Raw genomic sequence first — 27,802 nt, forward strand, 5'->3', positions numbered from 1 at the left:
GCAGGTTGATAGACAACACACAGAGAGCAGAAGTACAGAGTCTTTCTTACATGACAAAGACGGGATGAAAGTCTTTACCGTCTCCAAAGTGAGTTCTGTTGACTGGTGGCATGGATAGGTTTCTCGTCGGTCCCAAGCCTGCTACAACAAGCAGAAGGTCAGGGTCTTCAGCTCTCAGCATATCTGTTAGTGATACTTTCTGTCAGGCTTGAGTATCATTTCTCTGAGGTGTTCAGCTAATATGGTCCTTACAGGGTGGAATCCTTATGCTTATCAGCTTCAGGAGTCCGGGGGTTATCAATGGCTGTTGTGGCTGAATGGCTAACATTTCTGTGATTTTGGACATTCTGATCACACCCTAATGGTATTCCCATTATGGTCCAGTTGACATTACTGTCATAATTCCCATAAAATCCATTTTTTTAAGTTCAAAAAGTCTTTAATTCTTAAGGCTCTATTCAGGAGCCCTGTGTCTTGGCTGCAGCAGTCTGGAGTGGAGCCATCCTCACTGATCTGGAAGAGAGGAGGGATGGAGCAATTTTGGTTCAGATACCACAGACTCTAGCCTTTTTTACTGAATTTTCATAGGTTTTCTTGAATAGATGTTTCTTCATTTGTTGTTTGCCCCAAGGACCGTTTCTAGAGGCTTTAGTTATTTTTTAAAATAATTTTCACCAGTTTTACTGGGGAGCAGCTTGGTGGAGCTCCTCATGTTTTCGTAACGGTAGTTGGTCTCCCACTACAGTTATTACACTTACATCTACTTTTTACTTTTAGTTTTGTTTTAACTTGATACTGATTATGACTTTCATGTTTAGCAAATTAATTGCACAGAAGTTGGAGCACTGGTTTTGAATGAGCTAATTATATAATAATAGAGTTGTATACATAAATGTAAATTATATTAAAACGTGGGCACATAAGAATTTAAGCACTAGAGAATCCTTTTGGTTTGAGTGAAGGTCTTGCATTAATAGGTAGCGAGGCAGGTGATGAATTTAGTTTCCGTTTCGCTTACTTTATTTGAATATATTTCTGGAATCTTATTTCTATTGCAGGTATCTTTTTTAGTTTTTAGAATATTATCAGGTTATTTTTTTTTCACTCATATAACATTTAATGAGCACATATTATATGTGAGGCATGGATGGAGGTGCTGAGACTACAGCGTGAACATGCAGACCAAAATGAGTGTCTTATGGAGGTTAAATTTTAGTGGAGAAGACATCATACACAGATAAATATATAATTTTAAATAGTGATAAATGCTATGAAGAAACACAAAGCAGAGTGTTAACAGAGAGTGATAGGCAGTGAGGACGACAACTGTTTTAGAGGTATTAGAAAAGACTTCTCTAAAGAGGTATTGAGTTGAGCGTTGAATTAAGTATGAGAGCAAGCCATGTAAATATCTGGAATGAAAGTGTTCCAGGCAAAGGGAACAGCAAGTGCAAAGGCACTGAGGCAGCATAAATTTGGTGTGTTCAAGGAAAAGCAGGGAAGCCACTGTAGAAATAGCCTAGCCAAGCATAGCATAATAAGGGGGTAAGTGGAGAGAGACTAGGTTTAAGAGGTGGGTAGGCCCCAGATTATGTATGATTTTGTAGAGATAGATTTTATTCTAAGTGTGAAAGGAAGCTTTTGGAAAATTTTGAGCATGGTTGTTGTATACTTGAGCTGTCAATTAGCCAACTATATAGTAGAGTTATATACAGAAGTAGATTAAAACACAACCACACGAGAATTTAATTGCCTAGAAATTGTGGGAAGACTATTTTTGGTTTTATCAGTGTTCTCGTGTTAATTGGTAGCTAGGCAGATAAAGAACTTAGGTTCTATGTCATTTATTGGATTTTAATATATTTCTGGAATCCCATTTCTATTCTAAATAACAGTTTTTAAGTTTTCAGAACATGTTTTTTAAAAAGTCACTCCGGCTGTGAAGAAGAGACTATTGAGAGAAAGAGTGGAATCAGAAAGACAGTTTGGAAGACCTGTGTCATGGTCCAGTGATCACTGATGGTGGTAGAGACCTGGGGCTTTAGGGTGGTACAGTGAAGATGGTGAGAAATAATCATATTTAAGACTTATTTTAAAACAGATTTACTAAGACTCTTCTGGATTCAATATTAGGATATGAGAGGAAAAGAGTCAAGAATGACTTCTAAATTTTTGTCCTGAGTCAGTGGTCATGCTACTAAGTTTGGTTGGGGAAGGATGAGGAACAGGTTCGATGAGTGAAAAACAGCAGTTCTATTTTCTAGAAGTTAAGTTTGAGATGCCGTTAGATTCCAGATGGAAATAACAAGAAGGTGATATTATATGGTGATCTGTTATCTCAAAGGAGAAATCAGAGCTGGAGATAATATAAATTTACTAATCATTTACTTGCAATGTTTAAAAATAAATGGTAATTTAAAAAAATAGAATAGGTTTGATCAGGTAGGGAGAAAGTATATATAGCTAGATAAGAAAGGAGGTTCTGAATCTGAGTCATTGGGAGCACTTTCGCAACTTGATGATAGATACAGAAGAACTATGAGTTAGCCAAGAAGAATGAGGGGGAGGATCAGTCAGCGAAGTAGGAGAAAAATCAGGAGAGTATGATATCTTGGGAACCAAGTGAAGAAAGTGTTTCAAGTTTTATGGGGTTATCACCTGCATCAGATGCTACTGCTAGGTCAGATAAGGTGGAAACTGAGAACTGACCCTCTGGATTACCTAAATAGAGTAGGTTATAGAGAGAGTTGTGGATAGGAAGTGGGGAAAGGGAGTATAGGCAACTCTCTGGAGGAGTTCGTTTTGTTCTAAAGAGGAGGGGTAAAACAGGGAAGTAGTTGAAAGGGCAGTCAAATCCATTTTTCTTTCCTTCCCTAATTAAAAAAAAAAAAAAGATAGTTGTTATAGCATGCTTGTATACTGATAGTAATGCTCCAGGAAGCATGAAAGAATTTTCAATAATGTAGGACAGAGCAGGAACCATTGTAGGAGCCAAGTTCTTGCATAGCTGAGAGGGGAAGGAATCCTGGCACAAATGGTGAGGTTATTAGCCCATTATATAAGAGCAAGAACACTGTTCTGTTCTGAGAAAAGGCAGAATAAGTGAACACAGATACAGATAGGCATTTAAATTTGGTAGTGGGAAGCTGAAGTCTCATGACTTTTATTTTCTCAGTGAAAAAATCAAGGCCTTTCGCTGAGAATGCAGAATGGTCTTGGAAGTTGAGGAGAAAAGAGGACATGTGAAACAGTTATCATGGAGAGGCAGAGAGTAAACTGACTAGGAAAATAGATTGCTGGGCTGTTCTGAAAGTTCACTTAAGTAATATGATAATTTAAGATATAATCGTCAGTACAATTGTATGTTTTTTCCAGATATCTTTTAACTGCTTGTTTAGAAGTACAGTTTAGTCCAAGAATTGGGTTAGCACTATGGAAGAGAGAGTGCTATGGTGGTGGAACGAGGCCTGGGCTGTGTAAGGAGTGTACTTCCCCTTTATTTGTGTATTAATAGCCAGTTCCTTTTAGGGTTTTTATGCCAGTAGGATTTCATTATTTTCTATAAATGTCTCTTAAATCTCAAATAAAATGAATTTCATGCTTTTGGATCATGATTATGATTGAAATCACTCATATTGTTCCACTAATATAAAATCAGAAGTTGCCTTTGTAGATTTATTTATTGCTTTAAGGAAACCTGAATCGAGTTGCTTGGATTGTCTAGGTATGCCATCACGTTATATGAAAAAAACGATATTTTGATTTTTTTTTTTGTCTCGCTATATATATTCCAAAATAGTGTAAAAAACACATATATAAATTTTAAGAATATTAAAACATCCACGTCCTCCATCTAGGTTAAGAAATAGCTCATTATCACCTTAGAGGCATGCTGTGCTACCTTCCTGATCATATCCCTTTTCCTTCCTTGAGCAGCACTGTCCAGTGGAACTTACTGTGAAGATGGAAATGTCCTGTAACTGCATTGTCTGATATGGTGGCCTCTAGCAACATATGGCTATTGAGCACTTGAATTGTGACCAGAGCAAACAAGGAACTGAATTTTTAATTTCATTTAGTTTGAAGTTGCTGATACATTGGCCGTTGCAGCCCTATACATAACCTCCATTCTAAATTTTGCATTAACTAGTCCCTTGCTTTGCTTTCTTCTCTTTTCTGTAGACTCAAGAGTAGTTGTTTTGGGGTGTGGAGCAGATTCAAGGAGCTATTATAAAATAGTGTGGTTATCACGTGCCCTTTACCTAACTTCCCCTGATGATAATACCTTACATAATCATAGTACATTGTCAAAACTGGGAAATTGATATTGATATACTGTTATTAACTCAAGTACAGACCTGAGTCAGATGTCACTATTTTTTACATGTACTTTTTTGGGAGGGTATGGGGAAGTGGTATTTGAAATTTTGTCACATGTATAGATTCATTATAATCAGCACCACAGTCAGTATACAAAACTCTTCCATCATCACAAAGAAATTCCCTCAAAACATAAATGTGTGTTTATTTACCAAACTATGGTATAGGATCATCAGTCAGCATGCATTACAAAGAGAATGATGAATAGTATCTTTGACACTAGTGAGTTGTTTATGTGGTTAGTTTTGAGAGCCTGTACTATTTATCACCTTTAAGATACATTAGTTACATTAAATAGGGATATGAGGTACAAAGAAGTCCTGAACTGTATGTTTATAATACTTAGCTCTATACAGTTTTAGAGTTGAATTTCTATTTTCTTAATGATTTCAATCTGCATGCTTATTTTTTTTTTTTCTCTTGGTTTAAAGCATGCCCCAGTTTTCTTACCCCTTCAGCTGGCATCTCACATTGGCCCCTTGTGTCTAAGCTCTTGGAATGCCATGTTTTCTCCTTCCTAACCATTCAGCTGAAAATTCCAGTGCCTGGAGATATAGTGGCCTAATTAAGAAAATTTTTAGAAGTCTTTTTCTCTGTTACATGTACAGAATTTTTTATTTTCTTATTTCTATCGGGGGGTTTTATTACATAATTCTTCATGCTTTTTCTCCCCGCTGATTCTCTCCCTTTGGTTGGCAGTAGGTCTGGGCTCATGCCTAGAGTCCTTGTCTTCTCTTTCTAGATTTATTCTTCTGTGAGTTTATTCTGTCTCTAACATCCAACCCCTTCTTCACATTCATACTGCTTCTGTCCTTGTACAGATCTTGTGCTTTCTTGCTTGAATTATTAAAATAGTTTCCTCACCAATCTCCCTGCCTTCTCCAGAATCTTGAATACTTTTAGCAGAGTAAAAATCTCAAGCACTTTCTCAATTGTATCACTTAAAAGTTTTTTATCAATTCAATTTGACTGCACATTATAAACCAAACAATTGAATATGACATCCAAGACCATCTTTAATCTCATTACAACCAACTTTTCCATTTTCTCTTACCATTTGCTTTTGTCATACCAAAATCTTTTCCTTAACACTAACTGTACTTTTCTTCCTTTTGGCATTGTTTATTGTTTCGTTTTTACTTAAAATGCATTTTCTTCTTCCTGTTGTAATTCTGTCAGTTCTTCTAGTCCCAATATACTTTTTCTTTCATTTTCATTCAACTGTCTATGTATTTATTTTAATAAAACATGCTCTTAGGTTGTTAACTACTTTCACTTTTTACTTTTTTTTTTTCTTTAAAGATGTTTTTTAAATACAATTTTGGAAATATAATACTATATATGTTACAAAACTAAAAATCAAAATTTCATCAAAATTTAACACTTCTGCATTTTGAAAGACACTATTAAGCAAATGAATAATCAGCTTACATACTGGGGAAAATATTCACAAAACACATATCTGACAAAGGACTTATATCCAGAATCTATAAACAACTCAACTCAATAAAAAACAAAAACAGTAGAAAAGAGGAAATGATTCGAATAGAAATTTCATCAAAGAAGAGATACTACAGGTAGCAAATAAGTATATTAACAAATGCCGAGCACCTTTAGTTATCAGGGATATGCAAATTAAAACCACAATGAGATACCACTACACAATATTTAGAATGGTTAAACCCTTAAAAATCCCAGATAATTCTAAGAATAGTGGTGGGCAGAAATCAGAGGTTGCCAGAGACTGGGAGTGGAGGGGAAGGGATATTGACTACGAAGGGTGTTAAGGGACTCTTGAGGTGATAGAGATATTCTATACCTTGGTGGCAGTGGTAGCTACATGACTATATATCTTTGTCAAAACTCATAGCACGGTGTATACCTAAAGTATGAATTTTACTGTATGTAAATTATATCTCAATAAACCTGACTTGAAAAAAGTTAAAAAATAAACCATGAAACAAACCTCCATTTCACTCTTGCTATTCCAAATCCACTCATTTCCTATATGCCCTTATCCCTCCTTCTTCCTTTAGGTAGCTATATTATTATTAGTTCCTTAATGTATTCTTCCAGAATTTCTTTGTACATATAAAACAAATATGGATGTATGTTCTCATTTTTCTGTTTTTGATTCAAAAGGTAGTATGATGTACCTTCTGCACTTTTCTTTTTTCATTTAACAGTGTATCTAGGGTGTGTCTTTCCATATCAGAATACAGAGCTTCTTCATTCTTTTTTTGCAGTTGCAAAGTGTATTCCATTATATGGATGTACTGGAATTTATTTAATCAGCCCCCTGTTGATGAACATTTGTTTTTCTTCCAGTCTTTTGCTATCAAAACTAATGTAGTGAATGAATTTGTATATCCATTATTTTTGCACACATGCAAGTATATAGGATCAATTTCTAGTAGTGAGATTGCTGAGTCAGAGAAAATATATGCGTTTGTAATTTTGATAGATATTGCCAAAGTGCCATCAATCAGGGAAGTTTCAAGAGATGACCTTTGTCAAGGCCCAGTTAAATGTTGCCTTCTTCTTAGGACTTTTCCGTCTTCTTTTCCACCAAATGAAACCTAATCCTTACCACTCCTAGGCTTTAATAGCTCGTTGCACTTTGCTAATAATGTTCAGAACCTTTAACTAGAATTATTTGTGCATATAGTTGTTTTGCCCAATTGTGTTAAGTTGTCTTTTCTGCATTGTATAAAGTGGCTGAATTTTCTTGACATATTATTTCTTTGATGAGTCACATCAAGATCTCTTTAAACAGTTGATGTCTCTTTACCTATATTTCAACCTTCCCATGGCAGAAATAAGATCAGAGCCAGGACAGGGGCTATCATAACTGGAAAGAGTCTTCTGGACTTATCTTGGCTAGAATCCATCGGGGGTAGTCTAGGTGCCCATTTAACCTCGGGCTCAGCTACAGAATATGTTAATAGGTCTGGATATTTCATCCTGACAGTTATTGAATGAAAATAACTGGGCAAAATTATGTGCTACAAAAAAAATTTTTGTGTTAGTGAAGGCTCTTTTTAGGTAATGAATAAAAGTACAACTTCTGAAATGTTATTTAGTAAAGAGAAAGGCTTTCATATATATTCTCTTACACATTTTTCTTCTAGAAAAAGAAGCCCCCAACCTCATAATTTCATCAACCAAATTGAGAATATTAGATATTTTTCTTAATCATGATATTTTAGGGAAATATTGAGATCTACTGACTATGATTTTTAATGAACGGCAGCTAAGAAAATAAAAGAGATTTAAGTAGATTGCAGAATTTTTTTGATTACTGAGACTTGTCCTTAAATGCAAAGTATTTTTTAAATAGTTAAATCTTAAAAACAAAAAGGAATAATTAAAAGGAAAGGGAGAATTTCATGAAAGAAGAAATAGACAACTAATTTGAGTAGATTAAACATTGCAAAAATGAGCAAACAGAGGAATACATAGAATGTTTTTATCTTATGCTATAGCAATATGACCAAAATGATTCTGATAACCAAAGATTTTTAAAATAAAATTTATTATAGTCTTTTTCTGACTACAAAAATAATACATTTTAATTGAGGATAATTTGAAATTAATAGAAAAATAAAAATTATTGAGTCTTATCATTTTCAAATTTGTCAGTTTTCATATCAAGCTATTATAGTGTCATCCATGAATCTTTAGGGTACTGACTTGATCTTTATGAAGCAGTAGAATGGAAAACTGTATGACTTCAAGTCAAAAGACCTTTGTTGATGTCTGGTTTTATCACAGTGATTCTGTGTCCTGAGACAAATTTACTTAGCTCTCAGAACCTGTATCTATGTCTGTAAAATGAACAAGACAAAGACCCTGCCATTATAGAGTTTATATTCCTATGGTAGAAGATAGGCAATAAATAAGTAAAAATATAAATAAAAGTAATTTTAGGTGATGAAAAGTGTTATGAGAAAAAAATAAAGCAGAGTAGAAAAATAAAGTGACATTGCAGGGGTGGGTAGTTTTAGATTAGGATGATTAAGGAATATTTCTTTGAGGAAGTGAGTGACATTTGAGCAGAGGGTTTAAATATGACGTAGAAGAGCTAACCATTGAAGGCATACAGAGAGATAGCATTCTAACTGAAGAGACTAGCAAGTGCAAGGTCTTGAGCTAGAAATAAAATTGATTGTAAGAGAAACCACAAATAAATCCGTTTTGGAATGAGGCCAATGCCAGGTCATGGAATATTTTGTAGGCCAAATAAGAGTTTGGACTTTATTCTAAGTAGAGCTCTCTGAGAACTGGGATCATGCATTATTCATATATGGATTTATTCCCAGTACCTGCCACATTAACTTGAATTTATGAATATATGAATTGCATTTATAGGGAGGGACATAAGTTGCCACTGTATTTGAATTGAATTTGAATGAAATTGCCAAGACATGAAGAAGTTGGCATCTTAGATTACTTAGAGATTCCTCATGGTCTCAGTATACTTATTTGTAACCAGAGCCTGAATATTAATATATAGACTATGATTCTGGGTATATTGAAAGAATTTAATGTTTTCAAATGTACGGAATTTACTTATAATAAATACTACTTATTTAAACGTGTAGGTAGAAAAAAAATGAGACTCATTGATAACCATAATGTTATTGCTGTTTTTTTAACCTGATCCCTAATTTTTTATAATTTGAAAAGAAAAAGTTAGAAATTTAAATTGTGTTTTATTATGACAGTAATGCATATTTTTCTCATATCTACTTCATGTGCTCAAGTGTACCGAATCTAAAGCTCATTTAATCTTTGCTTGGTTTTGTTGTAGCCTCGAGCTGTGGCAGGCTTTCGAGGGACAGTTCGTTATGCATCAATCAATGCTCATCGGAACAGGGTAGGTATCTGAACTAGAGTTGTATCTGTGTAAGCAAGCTGATGGCTTGAATCAGATTGACTTCCTTACATTAGAGTACAAAGATGTAGAAAGTTTTTTGGAGCAGAGAGAAAGGTGTTAGTAATACCAATGCATGGTAAGCTGTATGTTGGATAACAAATGCGTGCAACTGCATAGAAAGTAAAATTGGATTTGCCAGAAAAGATAATAACTAAGTATATGTCATGGGGAATCTTGTGTCCTAGGTATAAGTAAGTATTAACAAAGCTAATATAGAATTTTGAAAAAAACATAACATTTGTGTTCTATTTTAAGAAGTTATTTGGGAATATCATACCGTCAATACCTAATGAAATATAGGGATCATCATTTTACGTAATATACATTTAATCTGTGATAGCCTCTCTCCATCAAACCTTTTGTTTTCACAAAGATCTCAAGGGCAGACAACTTAAAATTTGTATCTTAGTAAATTATTCTTTTCCTCTTGGATTAAATTTTTAAAATTTCTCTCTCTGTCTCTGTCTCTCTGTCTCTGCCTGCCTGCCTGCCTCCCTCCCTCCCTCACTAGTTCTCTCTCTCTCTTTCTCTCTCTCTGTCCTTTTGTTCTCTGATTTTTTTCTCATCCTGAACTTTAATTATGAGTAGGAAAGGTGGATATTTTATGGATTCTCAATCCTTGAACTTGTTTGGATGGAATTGAGAAATTTAACAAGTGATTCCTTGACAAAACATACATCTTTTCTTGATCTTTGGTACCTCGTTTTTGTTATTTGAAGCCAAAATTGCTTGAATGAAAATTTGACCAATGCTAAATATAATAGGAAGAGTATGCTGAGGTCTCAAGTACTATGCTCCATTTCTTTTGGTTTCTTATGATGTGATTATGGATTGAAAATAGGAAAAGTATTTTTATCAGTATACAGCTCTCTGCCAAACATTTTAACTCATTTAGTTTGATTCAGTGTTGCTTTATTTTATGGCATCTAGTCAGTTATTCTGCCTTAAAAAAGAAAGTACTCTTATTTTCAAGATAAAATTTTACAAAATTTTAGAAGTACTAGGCTTTCTAATTAATTCTATTACAGAATTACATCAACTTTTTGAAATAGGACATTCTGAGGTAGGAATAAACATTTTCAGAGATCATAATAACTACATGAGCTAATATAGTTATAGCTCCAAAATAGCTACTAGAAAGAGATTATATATTTTTTTATTTTTTTTAATTTGAAGAGTAGAGATTTCTTTTAAAATCCTCTTTAGCATAGAGTGCTATAAAAGTTACTCTGTTACCTGCTTATTTATTGTTATTCATCTGACCTTGGTGGAAGGATTTGATACTGTATAGCAGTGGTTCTTACCCTTCTTTTCTGCTCCCAACACACCTGAGGAGTAGGATGCTTTACACAGTCACACAGTGTGTCACACAGTGACAACAACAATTGTCAGTTTATGTGGTGATGCAGGAGTGCAACTAGTGGAAATTTCACAGGTGCTTGTCTAATTTAAAAAGATTTCCCAGATAATTCTAATATATATATATTTTTTCTTCCATATTCTGCACCCCTGATTTGGTAATTTCTAAACATAATACATTCCCTTTCTGGTTTTTTTTGGGGGGCGGGGAAGAGGGGTGGACCTTGATCTTAAACTTTTAATATGAATAATTTCCAAACAGTGCAGGGACTTTTAGAACACTGGAACTCTGTTCACGTCATCTCATTGTTGTCCTACATTTTAATCCTTTGTTTAATGCTTGCTTTATCTCAATATTTTGAAAAAAATTACTTTCTTCTGGTTCTATGGTTGCTATTGAGATCATTGTTCATTTAATTGTTGTTACCTTGTATTTAATTTTTCTTTTTTCTTCGACTACTTTTGATATCTTCTTTTTGTCTTTGGTGTCCTGCAGATATATTCACATGTTCATAGCTGTAGATTTCTTTATATTTATTTGGTTTGGGAGTTGTGCTTCCTAAATCTGAACATTCATGTCTTGTATTGATTCTGGAATTTCTCAGACATTACTTCTTTAAATATTGCCTCTTTCCTTTTTTCTCTATACCTCTCTTTTCCTATCTCCAAATTGATGTATTTTAGACCTTCTTGTTCTGTCCTCCGTGCCTCTTAAGTTCACACTCAGATTTTTTAACTGTCTCTGTGTTGCATCATAATTTCTTCAGATCTATCTTCATTAATTTTTTTCTGCTGTGTTTGATCAGCTTTTTAATGTGTCCACTGATTTTTTTAATTTCTCTAATGTACTTTTTATTTCTAGATGTTATCTTTGGTCATTTTCCAAATCTAATTGGCTTTTTATTTTTTGTATAGAATATGTTTCCTTTCTCATGACTTTAATTTTATTTTTTGTTTAAACATTTTAAACATTCTTATTTCATGTTCTATAACCTATAATTCTATTTCTGAAATTCCTGAATATCTAATTCTGTTCTTTATAGTTTCTCTTGTCATTAACTTATGATAACCTGCTTTCTAATGTATTCTGTAATTTCACATAACGAGCTTATACTTGGTGGATGTCGTAGAAATCCTAAATTTAAGGGTGCTTTTATCTTAAGAAGATTTTGTTTGCATGTGTCATTGCCACAGGACAGGATCACCCAGAAATCACTTCATTTCTGGACTTAATTTCTCAGACCACAAAAGCAGTATAAGTTTAAACTCCAAATCTGAGAGAGGGACAGGCCTCTGATAACAAATTGTGAGGGCAAATTCTCTTTTAACTACTCACTTTATCCCTTTGACAGGGTTAAATTCTACAGAAAAAAAAAAATACTGCAATATAATGTACATACCAAATCCTATACCAAAGATAGCCTTTTGAGAATCCTAGCTCTATGGTGGGCAGTGGGGCGAGTGGGATAGGGGAATGTCAGTTACAACTTCTGTCTTACGTAGGCTGTGCTTTTACACCTGTCCCCTTCCTAATTGATAAAACTCATTGATAAAAGCTATGACAGATACCCCCAAAATAGCCCAACCTACAGCTTCAGTGTCAGCTTGCTTCTCTTATTTCAGCTTTCTTTTAGTGTTGGCTCTTATGATTCCTTTTACTTCTTTTTTTACAATTGTGGTAAAAAACACATAACATTAAATTTATCATCTTAACCATTTTTAAGTGTACAATTCAGTAGTGTTACATATATTCACATTATTTTACAACAGTTTTCTAGAACTTTTTCATTTTGCAACACTGAAACTCTGTAATCACTACACACTAATTTCCCTTCTCCCTTTCCTCTAGCCCTTAGCATCCACCTTCTCTTACTTCTTAATGAACTCATTTATTAATCAGTGGGTTGTTCATTATATTATATCCAGCATTTCTGGGTTTGGCGGTATTCTTTGTATTAAAAAGTTTTTCAGCATATCTGTTCTGCCATCCGGATTGCTGTATAGCTATGTAGATATATAGAGATGTTTACCAGATAAGTCATGGGAAATATATTTAAATTTTTAGGCCTAATTAGATGAAACACAGGGGTTAGGCCTCAGACAACACAATGTACTCACAAGGACCTGTAATATAATGCGATGGAATTCTGTTTTGCTTATGAAGGAAATGGGAAGACATGATGACCTTTGGTCCTTATTCTACATGTTGGTGGAATTTGTGGTTGGTCAGCTGCCTTGGAGAAAAATAAAGGACAAGGTAATTTTGGAAGTAGATATATCAATTTTGATAGGGAAAAGAATAAAAATTTCTCCTGGATAGGCATTTTTGTTGAGAATATGCTTACAGTGACTTTCACTATATCCAAATATGCAGTGACTTTATATGTAAAATATACATATATCCAAATATGTATATTTTAAAATTTGCAGTGACTTTCACTATATCCAAATATGTATATTTTTCTCTCTATGAGATGTTATTAGAGATCTAATTAATGTTATGACTTTTTCTGTGTACATGGAGAATAGATACTAATTTAAGTACAATTATTGCTTCCGATTTGATTTCTAGCCCTCCTTCTTAGCTTTTCTTTTCACTAGTTCTCTCTTTTTCTCTTTTATAAGTCAGTTAAGCTTTTAATTTTTAATTGTCACATTATATCATTTGATTTGAAAACTGTAAACACCTGTGTTGATAAAGAAATATAGACCAGATTTAGATCAACTTTTTCTTTTGTGGAGCTTTCAGTTCACTGATGCCAAACTCTAGGTTACCCTTTGGTTCTGCATTATAGTCCTTATCCCATCCCCCTTTAAAAGCAGTGTACATTAAGCTATTGGTAAAACTCAGTTCTTGCCTTTACTTAATTACTCACTATCTCATTCCCTGGTACATACCCTTGAGATTATTTAGAGAGGCTCTTAATATGTAACTGCCAAGAGAAATTGACTTTGGTTCCTTTTCTCTTTACTTCCTAGGAGCAAGTAGGCTCTATTAAGGAGAGATATGACCATAGGCTTATGTTGAAACATCTCCCTCCAGAATTCAGCATCTTCCTGGACCACATCTCCTCTTTGGATTATTTTACAAAACCAGACTATCAGGTAATCATTTTTGTGAGCTCTGTGGGCTAATTATTCTCTCTCATTTAGTCTCCGTCTTCACTTACTGTAGCTTTGAGGGTGTTGTAAATGACTATTATCCATAGTATTATTCTAGGGTGTTGTAAATGACTATGAATAATAGTCATTTACAACACCCTAGAATAATACTATTTTAATACATCCTGAAGAAGGTGGTGAAATTAACTGATGATGACAGTGTTTTTATGTATGTGTTTCCTTCCTTCTGGATGAACATACTTCATTAGAGTTTTAAGTTTGTTCATCGTGTAACAGATATTACTGTTCCTGCTGTGATTCATCTGGTGTCTAGAACTGCTGATAGTTCAAATTATGTGAATCCTATAGCTAATTTGTTGGCCAAAGGAAATGTCCAACTGAGTAATGTATCTGTTGAGGGCTCGAGGGCTGCATATCATATGTTAATAAGCTATGGGACAACAACCAGGGAAGATTGTTGCCTCTGTTTTGTCTGTGGTCAGTGAATCATTTCCTTAGAACATCAGTTAATGAGACCTTATAAGGGTTGTCTAGGTTTACCACAAATTGCATCCCTAACCCAACCAGCTGTATTTCAGAAGATTCTGTTGCTCTCAGGGAGAACTTGGTCAGAGTTTAATGCAAAATAATCACTACCACTGAAAACATAAATGAAGCCACACATAGGTTAATAATAATGTATTAGTGTATCATTTCTATCTACAAAAGATAACATGTAGACTTTATTGCCTGTTAATGAAAGTTTTGTGTTCTAAAGTGTTTTATGTTTGGAAATGTCAGTGTTGCCTAGTCAAAAATTTAAGACTATCCATAGCACAGTGAACTTATTTGCATATAGTAAGTATTTTTGTGTGAAATTGCTGCTTTTGTATAAGATATAAACAAGGTATAAAGCAGAGAGGCAACATACAACCTTGGGTCCTTAAGTAAGTCAGCTTGTCTTCTTTCCTACATGGCTATTTGCATAATGAACTATATGAACTGTCTAAAAAATGGGGAAAATACATTGTATACAAGTTGCTGTGGAGTATGTTTTTATATTTACATTAGACAGTACATATTACTCGCAATAAAATAATGAAATTATACCTGTAAGACTAGATGCAGGAAGAGATGGGGAATGTTCCAACTTTCCCATCTTGGGTGCTGATAATTTTTTTATTGACAAAGTTTGTCTGAGAGTATAAAAGTTTAGCAAACTTTTTGATCACATTCTCCACTTATGTCTACAATCTAAAGACCATCACATTTACCATATAACTTCAACACTTAGATCTATAATTAATTTAGTTTAAATTAGCAGCTTATTGTTCTCAAGTTTTTCATTTGGATTTTATCTCAGAAGCTACTCTATGTTTCTGTCACATGGTAACAAAACAAAGTATAGTGATTTTCCTATTTTTGGAAGAGAGAGAACAGGTGTAACTTTTTTTTGTTTTACAGATGCTATAAATAATCTGGTTCTTTCTTGCTCTCTGATCTTTCATAAGCAATGAGTTGTTGGAGCAGGAGGCAGGTGAACAGGAGAAGGATAATTGGGAAAAAGATGTTAGTATAAGTAACTGTGCGTTCTGATGACTAGATCAATGTGACATCAAGTTCCAAAATGGGCTGAGCTTTGTAGCTTTGGTCTCTTGCTTCCCTCACAGAGGCCTGGTGCAGTCTTCATTTTGAGAAAAACTACTCTACTTTGAGTATAAATGCTCTTGTGAGCTAATGTTGTCCATATGGTTAATTTTACTGTTTGGAACTTGTTACTGAATTTAATTACTCTTCTTTCAAAATTTTAAATTCCTTGATGGACATCCAGAATAGTTAAAAACAACAACACAAACCTTCTCCAGCAAAAAGCAAAAAAAAAAAACAAAAACAAAAAAAAATACTAGTATTCTCTAGCTACATCAAAGGATAAATAATATTTCTTCAACTTTATATATTCTGAGTCATGACCAAAGTGAATATATTTTATAATCTAAGTGTTAAATGATACTGTTTTATAAAGCTACTTTCACTTTGAATATCTGTTTTATAAATCTTTAAAAATCAGTTTCTTGCTAGAAAAATTATCTTAACAAGTTGCACATGACCAGTACCTTATCCAGTAGACTGCTTCTGCTCCCTTTGACAGCAGGTGTAGATCTAGAAAGAACTGTTTTGTTCTCTACCCAGAATCTTTTATGCATGTCTCAAATAGAATAAAGGCTGACACTTGCTTTTGGAAAGTGTTATGTTTATCAGTCTAAATACTATTACATGCTATGTATTATAGATACTATTTTCTGTTAAACTAAAGATAAAGTTATCAGAATTATAGCCAAGATTAAAGCAGATATCTTATTATGAAATCGTTTTTATTATTAAAATCTAAAAGAGCATAGCAACTATAAGAGTCAAAAAAGTCTGGGCCATGAATGTCCTCAGGTGATATAATTGCTTAGATCACACACACACACACACACACACAACACACACACCACACGCACACACAATTGCATGTAAAACTGGTGAAATTAAGTTCTGTGGATAGTACCATTGTCATTCTCCTGGTTTTGATATTGTACTCTAGTTACTTAAGATATTACCATTGGGGCAAACTGAATGAAGGAGACTTCTCTGTATACTATTTTTGCAGTTTCCTATGAATATTTAATTACAACTGACCCTTGAACAACAGGGTTTGAACTGCCAAGGTCCACTTATAAATGGTTAGGAATTTACATATGCGGAGGGCCCACTTAAGTTATACACGGATTTTTGACTGAGTGGCTAGCACCCTTCTTAACCCCTGAGTTGTTGAAGAGTCAACTAGCACCCTTTGAGTGGCTAGCACCCTTCTTAACCCCTGAGTTGTTGAAGAGTCAACTGTATTTCAAATTAAAGGTTTAAAAAAAAGGGCTAGGCCAACATTTTCAGAAATGTAGATAGTAATAAAAATATGTAGCTACCTTATAATTTAAATAAATCCTTTTAAAGTGTTTTGAGAAAGGAAAACCTCTGAGAGGTGCCTAGGAAGAGCTTATCAACCTTAAATTTCACCACAGGACTCTACCTGTAGGTGACACTGTCATTAGTTAATGGGTAATTACGATAGCAGCATCAGATTGGATAAAGAAGAGCCTTTGATGACTTTATATATTATTGTCACAATAATGCACACAGCAATGTCACAGTAATACCTGGATACTATTATCCTGGTCTTACAGAGGCTTAGTTTAGACATGAAGCCAGGGAAAACTAGTGGTGCCAGAAGTAGTATCTGAACCTATATATATATGACTCATTTAAAAAGGCCCAGATTCTTCCTCCAGTTTGCCATCTGCCTTCCTTGGAGAGGTGGCTACAAACACAACAGGCACTGTAAAGTAAATACTAATATGACTGGTTAAGAAAAATGCAGTGAAAGAATAAAAAATTATATGAAGAATTATCTGAAATTATTGTTGTTAATTAGTAGGATCACATGATCCTGACATAAGAACGCAAAAAGTATCTTTATTAGAGTGTTCAGATTATGTTAAGCATTTTTTAGCAAGTTGAGAAAACAAATGAAAGCCATAAATATACACACCACTGGTAAGCCTGAGACTAAAATGTGTATATCAAGCCAGCCTTTATACTGCCACAACATCGCTAAAAATATGATAGAGAGGAAATTCAAAGCCAACGAAGTTTCATTAATCTTGTTACTATGCTTTCCAGGTTTAGGAATAGAAAAATTTAAACAGAGATTACATCAAAATGCAGCAGGCTTCCCTCTTTTTGAGGACTTAGAGCTGTTTTAGGATCCCCTGACTCTGATAACATAGGCGTTAAATTTTTCAGAGAGCAATGATAGGCCGCTTATGAAGCAAACAAATAAGAGGCTGAGCTAGAGCATTAACAAGGGGGAACCTCCCATAAAACGGGTTGGGGAAGGTCTTTCTCTAAAGCTGCCATTTAAGCCAAGTCCTAAAGAGTGAGACGGCATTGGCCATGTGAAGAGCAAAAATAAGAGGAAGAATGTTATAAGCAAAAGGAAGAACTTGTGCATAGGCTCTGATTTAAGAAAGGAAAGAAAAGAAGACAAGTGGCGAAACATAGTAAATAAGGGGAGAGAGTGGTTCAAAATGAGATTGGAAAGAAAGGTGGAGACTAGATGATGCAGGGCCTTGTAGTCCTTGTTGAGGACTTTGAGTTTTATTCTAAGTGCAGCAGGAAGCCTTGGAAATCTAACACACAGGAGCATTGTGACCAGTTTATGTTTTAAGATGATTATTTTTGCAGTCTTGTGCTTTCAAATGAGGCAGAGGAACATTAGAGACTACTTAGGAAGGTATTGAGATTGGCTGAGCTATGCCTTTGAAAGAAAGAAATATAAAAAAATTAATGTCTTAACATTACAGAGGTTTATTTTTTGGTCATATAGCAGTGTAGTTAAGTTGGGCAACTCTCCTAGGCAACTCTCAAATGGTAACTTGAACATCCAGCCTCCATCCATATTTTGACACTGCTGTCTTTAATACATAGAAAGAATGGGTGTGGATATTTGCTTAGGGGTTTTATGACCTGGACTGGAAGTGATCTAAACATTTCAGCATATACCGCTGTGGCCAGAACCCATTCACATTGGCTCAATTCTGACTTCAAGGGATACTGGGAGATAGAGTCTTCCCTCGTGGGCAGGAGGCAAAGAACAGTGATGATCTTGACTAGGATATAAGCAGTAGAGATGGAGAGAGGTAGATGAATTCTTACTCTACCCCCTTTAATTGTCTCCTTTCATTCCCTATTTTACTTAAATGACCCAGCTATATTGGGCACCTCAATGCAGTCAAATGGGACTACCAGCCCTTCTCCCAGCATGCCCTGCCTGGAACGCCTACGTTTCATAAACCCGCTTATCTTGTGAAATTAAAGCCCAACTCAGATGCCAGCTTCTTCAGTCTCCTCTGATTCCTTTGTGACAAGCGATTTCTTCTGCTAAACTCTTACAGCAGTACTTTGTTTTGCCTCTTTCCCAGATAAGTTAGTTCCTTTAGAGCCAGGGCTTCGCACATTTATCTCAGTTTCCTCAAGAAGTTAGCACAATGATACACATTTAATAAGTCTGCGAAATTCAATTAAATCTGCTTAATATAATGTTTGCTTCTTTTCAATGCAAACTCTCTGAAGACAAGACTGTGTTTTGTTCATTTTTGCCTTCCTAGCACCCAGGACAATAGGCATTCAGTGTATGTCTGAATCAGTGAATGGGTATTGTTATAACTATAGAACAAGTAGAGTCACAGAACATTTCTGTTTACTTGACTCACTTAAATTCAGCTGTATATGCAGGAGATAGAAATTTTTTAATATGTATGTGATTTTGCCTGCCTTTTGGCTCAGTTAACCATGCATGCCCTATGGCGAGAGTGAGGGTGCATTGCCCTTGTGAATCTGCTATTCCCTCAGGCTTTCTCTCATTGACAGCAGTCCAGTCATCCAGAATCAGACTGCACTGAGCATGATTCTAATGTTTAAAGGAGTAGTAATCTTTTGAGAACAATATAACCTCTAAATGCAGCCAGCTTACTTCATTTACATTCATCTGAAGAAATAAAAGTCTATTTCAGATGTTGGAGAAAAAACTTATCTAGGTTATGCCTAGTGCAACTACTGTTCTGTACTTTATGGGTATTTTAACGGGCTTTCAATGATAATTTCAGCTATATGCTGTTTTTGCCTTGCCTGCTGACTGGCTGTAAGTCTTCTATGATGGAAATAGCGCTGCACTTAAAAGATCAGTTTCAGTTGATTTGCCACATACCATTTGTGTGACCTTTTAATGGCTGTTTTCTTATCTGTGAAATGGTAAAATTACCCACCCCACAGTATTGTTAGATTTTAATGAGATAATTGTGGGAATGCTTTGTAAATTGCAAAGCATCATGTAAACATAAGTTGTATTACACATACTCAGTGACACTGCATTTGCTTATAATTATCTCACTTCATTCTTGTATTCTACTTAACATTACTTCTGTGTTAATAGAAATTCTATTTTCTTTATGCTGCTCTGTCCTGTTAAGGCAGAAAGAAAATGTTGCTTACCTTTTCAGTTGGCCTTGTTAGTGATGCAGAACAGGGCAAATCTCCCAGTCTCTGACTATAGCTTGATTTAACACTTTAGTTCTCTTCTCTCCTACCTAAATTATTAGGAGGCATAGAGAAGCTTAGAACAATGCCACTTTACCTTATGGGCTTACAGCACATGAAAGAGAAGACGTTGGTATTAGGCAGCACTGTTGGCTGAGCAACTCTGCTGCCTTACACTGCTTCAGGTCCCCTGGGGCAGCCGACCAGGGGCACTCGTGAGTTGTCCTCCATATCTTGATATAAATGGTAAAAACAGCTAAAACTCTGGGCTTCTTAAATACAGTCTTTTTATTTGATCTCTCTCTTATTTTCTGGTTCTGTTCTCCAAAGGATGGGTGCAATGCAATTTCTCTCCTCACTCCCCCGCCCCCGCCCCCATCGATGCTGTTAAAAATTCCTGGAAAAGGAGAGAAATCTAGAACACGTACATTTCTTTCCCTCTATTGTATTTGTTTATCACGGAAGTGAGTCAATTTCTTTTGCAGTAAATAATCTATCTTTGAATTAGCCAAGCCAGCATTACCATTGTGCTCTGCTGGATAAGTGCTTTATTGATCCATGAATTTACCATTTATTAACTGAGAATTCAGATATCAGGATTCTCAATGAGTCCTCAGCATCACATTACAAATAATTATTGTTTTTGCAAAGTCTGGACTTTGTCTGCATTCTCTTTGAGAGGACAAACTGGGATTTCATATGGAGGTAAATATGATAAAGCTATTGATTGCTTTTGTGTTAAAGATTAGAGAAGAGAAGGGTGCTTCCCTAGGGCATTATGTCTATGTCAGATGACTGATTGCTAGAAAGAATAAGGATATTTCTGGTGGTGGGAGCTAGCACCAGGCATTTTTGTGGAGTACACATGCTTACGTGTGTAATTATTTTAGATAATGCATTTTTGTTAGTTAAATTTTTTTCTCATTATTAAAAGTAATATATAGTTATTATAAAAGTTTGGAAATTACAGAAAAATGAAAAATCTAAATTATTCAAAATCTTATTACCCGGATATAGTACCTGATGTTTATATACTTTTTTTTGTCTTGAATAATCTGCTTTAGAAAAATCATTTTATTGTGTATCTCATTAGAATTAGGTTTAAAGAAAATGGACTATCTCTTATTTATAAGTGCAAGAAGAAGGGAAATTGACACAAATAATCCATGACAGTAGCCAAATAAAAAGTAGTATTGCATTTTTGCTTATCCAGACCTTTCTCACATCCCCCTCTCCCCCCAAAGTCTTCTTTCCCATTTTCCTCCCCTTTCCTACTTTCCTTTAAGGAAGATTCACCTTTTAATGATGTTATGCCCCTAGTATTTCTCACACTAGTTCACCAGTCTCTCCTCTCGCAGCGAAATATGAGCATGTTTCTCAAGAGTTCTGGACACAGTCTGAAAGTGTCGGCCATAAGTCTAAGTTTTTTTGCATTCTCCTGATTTATCTTAAAGGTTCATATGAATTTTTCTTTATAACTTCTTTGCATTTACTGCATTATCAAATATCATGTTAAATGTGTTACCTCTGAGTAAAATTTTTTAAGAAGCTGTGCCACATTTATTAGGTGACTTTAAACCTCTCTGGCATGTGATCGCATCCCTTAGTGGTACACGTTACTCTATTTTGAGAAACCTAGATTCTTTAGATGAGTTCATATTTTCTAAAAATATGTTACTAAACAAAATATGTATGCTAGATTTTTAGTGATTCTCAGTGGAGAGATATGGGACACACCTTTCTAGAGGGAAAATGTCAGAATCATCTAAAAGGTTTTTTTCAGATTTTGCTCTGCCCCCTTTTCAGTTTGAGAATTACCACCATAGTGAGTTCCTGTTCTGATTAAAAAGTGTTTGATTGAAAAATGTTTTATTCCTCAATTGTATTGAGTAAAAAAAAAAAAGATAAGGACTACCAGTTTTCTCTATATATACAAATATGTACACGTGTGTGTGTGTGTGTGTGTGTGTATGATTTACAAGGTGACTAGTTTATATTGTTCTCAAATCTATTTAAACGAAAATTGAATTCGAGTTTTTTGATTTATTTAAGCCAAATGTGGTATAATGAATCCAGTTACCCATCCCTATGCCTGCTCCAAAAAGAGTTCTCGACTTGTCCTGTTTCTGTAATGTGTCAAAGATTAGAATTTAGAGCCATGCTAGTCCTGCAGTAGAAACTTATTTTGTTCTTTAAAGTATCTACAAAGCTCTAGCTAGTCTGACTTTTCAGTGCCTCAGTGCTTTTTAGCTTTCCTTCTGTTTGTTTTGTTCTGTGCCCTCCATCCTTCAGTCTCCTGCTTTTGGGCTCTAGTGATCACAATCATAGTAACAAACTTTCTTACTTGAGGCCCAATGGCATATGCTACATTTTCTAAGACATACAATACTATGATAATTATAAGAAGGTAGGTAATTCCATGATAAAAGGACACCTGGCATAAAAACTGTTTAGGATCATCCTTATTGCAGCCCAGTTCAGGAACAGCGTTTAGCAGTAGCTGTCTGAGTGCTCATACTGCAAGGCAGTTGCCGCCTCATTGGCAGGGACTCTACCTTTCAGGAAGCACACATCTTGCTCTGTGAGAACCTCGATTTCTTGAGTCAGGAGAGAGATCTAAGGTCTGCCACTTCAATTCTTATATGCTGAGACTCAATCTATCTTTCTCCTCTGTGTTTTCAGTAGTCCTCTATCTCTAACAGTTTGGGGAAGTCTAAGCTATAACTTAGGTAACTTAACATCAACAAAAATATAACCAAGATGAAGATTCTCAGGTTTTACAACTGTGTCTTTTCCAATACCTTTTATGTTTCTAGTTTCCTTTTCTACATTTATAATTTTTTCTTTGGGACTTAAAGATAGTGTCATGTGAATCAGTAAATATTATTACAAAGAAACATTTATTCTTGAAATGTTTTAGAGTAATTATTTAAGGATTCTGTACTCAGAAATTCAACATGGGTTGGTTTTTTTCCCCTACACCACCAAACAATTCTCTGATACCAACTGGATGTCCTACAATTCAAATTGATTCTGACATGATCTACCTGGAGACAGTGAGCATGAGATTCCTCAGGTTAAGGATTCAGCCCCACATCCTCTACTTCAGTTGCCAATCACAAGTCCTGGTTGTCAATTGTACTTCTGATTGACTGGATATAAATAAGAGGTTCCCACAGTACCCTGCTTGGGTGTGATTAATTTGCTAGAACAGCTCATAGAACTCGGAAAACCAGTTTTCTCACTAGATTACTGTTTATTACAAAGGCTGTAACTCAGAAACACCAGATGGAAGAGATGCGTAGGGCAAAGTATAGGGAAAGGGCGTAGAACTTCCATGCCCTCTTTGAGGGAACCACTCTTATCAACTCCACCGTGTGTTCACCAACTCAGAAGCCCTCGAAACCCTGTCAGTTTGGGTTTTTATAGAGGCTTCATTATATAGGCATGATTAATTAAATCATTGACCATTGGTGATTGATGCAAACTCTAGCCACCTATCCCCTCCCCTAGAGGCCCAAGAGATGGGACTGAAAGTTACAACCCTCTATTCACAGAGTTGGTTCTTCCAGTGATCAGCCCTCATCCTTAGGTACTTTCCAAAATCACCTCATTAACATAAACCTAGTTGTGGTGGGAAGGGGCTTCTTATAAATAACAAGACACCCATGTCACTTTTATGGCTCTGAAGTCATTCTAGGAACTGAGGACTAAAGACCAAATATTAGAACAAAAGATGCTCCCATTGCTCTTATCTCTCAGGAAATTCCAAGGGTTTGGGGAGCTGTAAGCCAGGAACCCTGAAGATATATATATGTGTATCTTATAGATCACGATATTGCACTCTTATATATAAGGCATTGTGTTAGATACAGTGATAAGCAAGATCCTCTTGGAGCTTACTGTCTGGGTGAAAGAGAGAAATCAATCAAATAATCAGAAATAACTATAAATTTACAATCAATAGTGTTTGGCTCAATCTTCTTATTGAGACAATGTGTTCACTTGGCATCTAGAACACCAAACACTTGGTTTTCCCACTTCACTGGTTTTTTTTGGCTAAGTCCTTTTTTTCTTTCCATCTAAATGTTGGCGTGCCCTAGGCCTTAGCCCTTGGGCCTCTTTGCTACCTACTCTTACATGATCATCCAATCATAACTTTAAATGATACCTATTAATATCTATATGCTGATGACTATCAAATTTGTGTTCTCTATTCCTCCCTAAACTCCATAAAAATTTCAATATCCCAATCCTCAAACCCACTGCTTTTCATCTCAGTAAATGGTACCACCATTTACCCAGTGGCTCAGGACAGAAATCTAAATTATTCTTTATTCTTTTTTTATTCTCACGGCTTTCATCTAATCCATCGGTAAACTCTGTTGGCTCTACAAATTATATCCAAATCCTGTCACTTCTTATCACCTCCACTGTTACCATGCTGGTTCAGCATCAGTAGCCTCCAACTGGTCATCTGTTCCTAGCACCCGCATCTCCATCCCTGTTCATGGCCTCTGTTCTCCACTTGAAAGTCAGAGTAATCTTTTTAAAGCCTAAAACAAACCTTCACAAAATCTTCCAGTGAGGAAGTGCTGATTTCAGGTCTGGAGTGGGAAATGTATAAGATGAATGTCTGAGGATAGGATACTAACAGAGTAAGAGAAATGATGAAGAGAGAATGAAGCCATAATCATAAAACTAAAAATGGCGCGTACTGTCAGGCACAGTAAAGGGAGGTCTTTGTGAGATCTTCTTCAAGATCACGTCATACTTTTGGAATTTAAAGACAAAAATAAATGCATATAAATGCATAATTTATATTATGCATAATTTCATAATGCATAATATGAAATTATTATCTGATTTATATTATGCATAATTTCAGTTATTTTTGTTTTTAAACAACACAGAGTTAAAAAACTTTCCAAATCTACAAAAAAATTAGAGGAAAGCACAAAGAACTTTTGTATACCCCTAAACCTAGACATACCCACTGTTAACACTGGTCACCTATTTAAGTTGAAGCATATAAAAATGCCCCTTTTTGACAAAAAGGATTACATAGATGGTTGAAACTTAATAAACACATGCATACAACACACATTTTCTATTGCCACATCATCTGAAAGTAGGATTTAGATGTGACGCTTTATTACGTAGTTTCCAAGAACAAAGACATTGTACTACAGAACTACAAACCGATGCCTCAACTGAGAAAAATCAGCTTAATATCATCATTCACGTATAGTCCATATTCAGATTTCCTTATGTATATCATCAAGTTGTTTATTTTTTTAATTATACTACAAAATTAATTTATGAATCTGGGGTGCTTTCTCTTATAAAATAAAGTGACTGTGTTTAGTATTGGCTCACTCTAGTTTTTTTTCTTTGTGGTTTAGCTTCTTACATCTGTGTTTGACAACAGCATCAAAACCTTTGGAGTAATTGAGAGTGACCCTTTTGACTGGGAGAAGACTGGAACTGATGGCTCCCTAACAACCACCACTACTTCTACCACCCCTCAACTGCATACCCGCTTAACCCCTGCGGCAATCGGGTATGTCTTAAACAGCTCATTTAGCAGTCTTTCCTGGATGCGTTATATTAGCAGAAATTATTTCATCCAGATTCCCTCAGATTACCAAATGCTAAGACATAGGGAAAAGCCTATGGATTTCTTGAATTAATATTGCTCATGTATATGCCTTTGTTCAGATTTACTTTTCTTAAAAAGTATTTGTAGAACATATTGTGAAACAGGAGCTTAGAGCTTGTGTGACTTGATGTCAAATTTACAATAGGTTTTTTTCAAAATGAGAAGGGGCATTCGTTACATTTACTTCTAAAGAATATTTGGGACTCTGGAAAGAATGAGCCACAATTACATGTAACTATACTGTGCTTAAGTTTATTGGAAACAGGTTATGGTGTATTTCCATATTATTCTTGGTTTTTTGTTTTTAATGTTTTCTCTACATGCATTTAATGCAATTGCTTTAGTTTTTTTAAATTTTTTTTTATGGGGGGGTGGGGTGTGTTTTTTTTTTCCAACCCATTTTTACCTGGTCTGGTTGCTTTAAACTGGTGTTTAAAAAAGTCAATAGGAAAAAATCCTCAGAAAACGTGAGCTAATTGGAACATTTTATCACTAATCCATTGCTTTGATTTTATATTGAAAGATGGGGTCACTAGAGCTTATTGAATCAGAAAAGCTCACCATGGACTCATATAACTAGACATATTATATGTCCTCGATTAGCTTGTCTAAGAGTTCTTAGATGTGGGACCCTGACTAGCTACATCAGAATCAGTATAGACGTTTATTTAAAATATCTATTTGTAGGACTTTCCCCAGACTTACGGAATCAGAATCTAGGGATGTGGCACAGAGGTCCATATGTAAAAAATGTTTCTCATGCTTATCTGAGTTTGGGACCCATTGCTCTAGTCCAGCTACCCCATTTTACAAATAAGGAATAACCCTAGCGCTGAGTGAATCATCTGATTTTAGATAAATATTAGTCACAGAGCTTGAGCCCTTCTTGAAGTTTTGATTCTTGTTCTAGTGCTTTTGTCCTCCTCCTCTGATTGTTGTTAGTAGATAAACCTCAAAATTACAAATCAGGTGATAGGACTTCAAGATAGCTAAAGTCAATGAAGATAGTATAAGTTCCTATCTTCCAATGTTTCCTCCTAAAATAAGACAGAATAACAGGAAAGGAAAAATAAAACTACACCAAAACCATGTCCTCAAAACCAAGGATCTCCAAACTTCAAAAGAACTAAGTAAAAAGAGAAAAACACCAAGTCCTTTTATGGTATCTCTTATGGTCCTGTCTCACCCAACCCTACCACAAGGCTTTATAAAGGCAGATCAGTAAAAACTATAAGGTAGAGGAGAATTGGCAATGGGGCTTAAGGTTCATCTAAAACCAACAACAGAAAGACTAAACGCATCCTAAGAACAAAGGTACTAAAAAATATCCAAGTAGATCAGATCATGAACTACAGGGAGGTAAAAATATGTATGATTCAAAACACACAGCTTCTGGGGAAGAAAAAAGACAAAAAAAAGGAAGAAGTGGCCCTTTGTCAGTTGAGTGGTAAAGGACAAAACATCTATTTGGGTTCAATCAGTAGAGAGAAACTACACAGTAATTTGAACAGGGAAAGATGATACAAAGAATTATTACCTGTAACATGGAATTGGAATAGTATGGGATTGACTGGTAAGAAGTTGAAACAACTGTAAAGAATACAGGAATAGCAAAAATAAAGTATAGCTGATATTAAGCATCCAAGCAAAGAGCTCCCCCAGCCCTGACCCCAGGGCTGACGTCCTGACCTTGTTGAAGAGGGTGTGTTCATCCTTCATTGGATGGCAGGAAGTTGCTCTGATGCCACACTGGTAGAATTTGCTAAAAAGCTGTTATCTGGAACTGGCTTGAAATCTGCCATCTAGGGTGCCAGAGAAAGCTATTTATTGGGGTTATCTCACCAGGCACACTGCTAAAAACTTCCTTCCTTCCTTCCTTCCTTCCTTCCTTCCTTCCTTCCCTTCCTTCCTTCCTTCCTTCCTCCTCCTCCTCCCTCCCTCCCTCCTCCCTCCTCCCTCCCTTTTTGGTTAACAAAATCCAGTAAGTTTCAGCTGTACATTTTAACAGTAAGGCATATATACATTTACATCGTGTGTTCACCTACCATCGTTAGGAATGTGGTAAAAACTTCTGGGTAGTGGGGATTGCTCAGGCAAGCTGTTAGTCACTGCTGTCTATATGAGACAAGCCATGGACATGATGCAGTGCTGCAGGAGCCTTGCACTGGAGAAAGCCAAACATGCTAGAGAAGCTTGCCAAGCTATACGCTGGAACCCAAAGCAAA

The 27,802-nt window shown here is 35.4% G+C and overlaps 1 protein-coding gene and 1 long non-coding RNA gene across 5 annotated transcripts in view; one reads left to right on the forward strand and one right to left on the reverse strand.

The window, feature by feature from the left end:
• Positions 1-27,661, reverse strand: LOC120622743 (uncharacterized). The gene is made up of 3 exons (XR_005658540.1): positions 27,623-27,661; positions 27,267-27,379; positions 1-513 (listed from the first exon to the last, which is right to left on the reverse strand). It is a non-coding gene; the product is annotated as an uncharacterized LOC120622743 (long non-coding RNA).
• The window catches only part of TTBK2 (tau tubulin kinase 2), a 117,588-nt gene that overhangs the window by 65,926 nt on the left and 23,860 nt on the right, over positions 1-27,802 (forward strand). For all 4 annotated transcript variants that reach the window (XM_039888375.1, XM_039888373.1, XM_039888372.1 and 1 more), the window contains 4 exons: positions 9,194-9,259; positions 12,843-12,935; positions 13,658-13,783; positions 25,321-25,478. In XM_039888375.1, coding sequence (XP_039744309.1) covers positions 9,194-9,259; positions 12,843-12,935; positions 13,658-13,783; positions 25,321-25,478 — 443 coding nt within the window. The remainder of the gene's footprint in view (positions 1-9,193; positions 9,260-12,842; positions 12,936-13,657; positions 13,784-25,320; positions 25,479-27,802) is intronic.

Source organism: Pteropus medius, unplaced genomic scaffold (assembly GCF_902729225.1).
Source record: "Pteropus medius unplaced genomic scaffold, Ma_sr-lr_union100, whole genome shotgun sequence".
NCBI lineage: Eukaryota > Metazoa > Chordata > Mammalia > Chiroptera > Pteropodidae > Pteropus > Pteropus medius.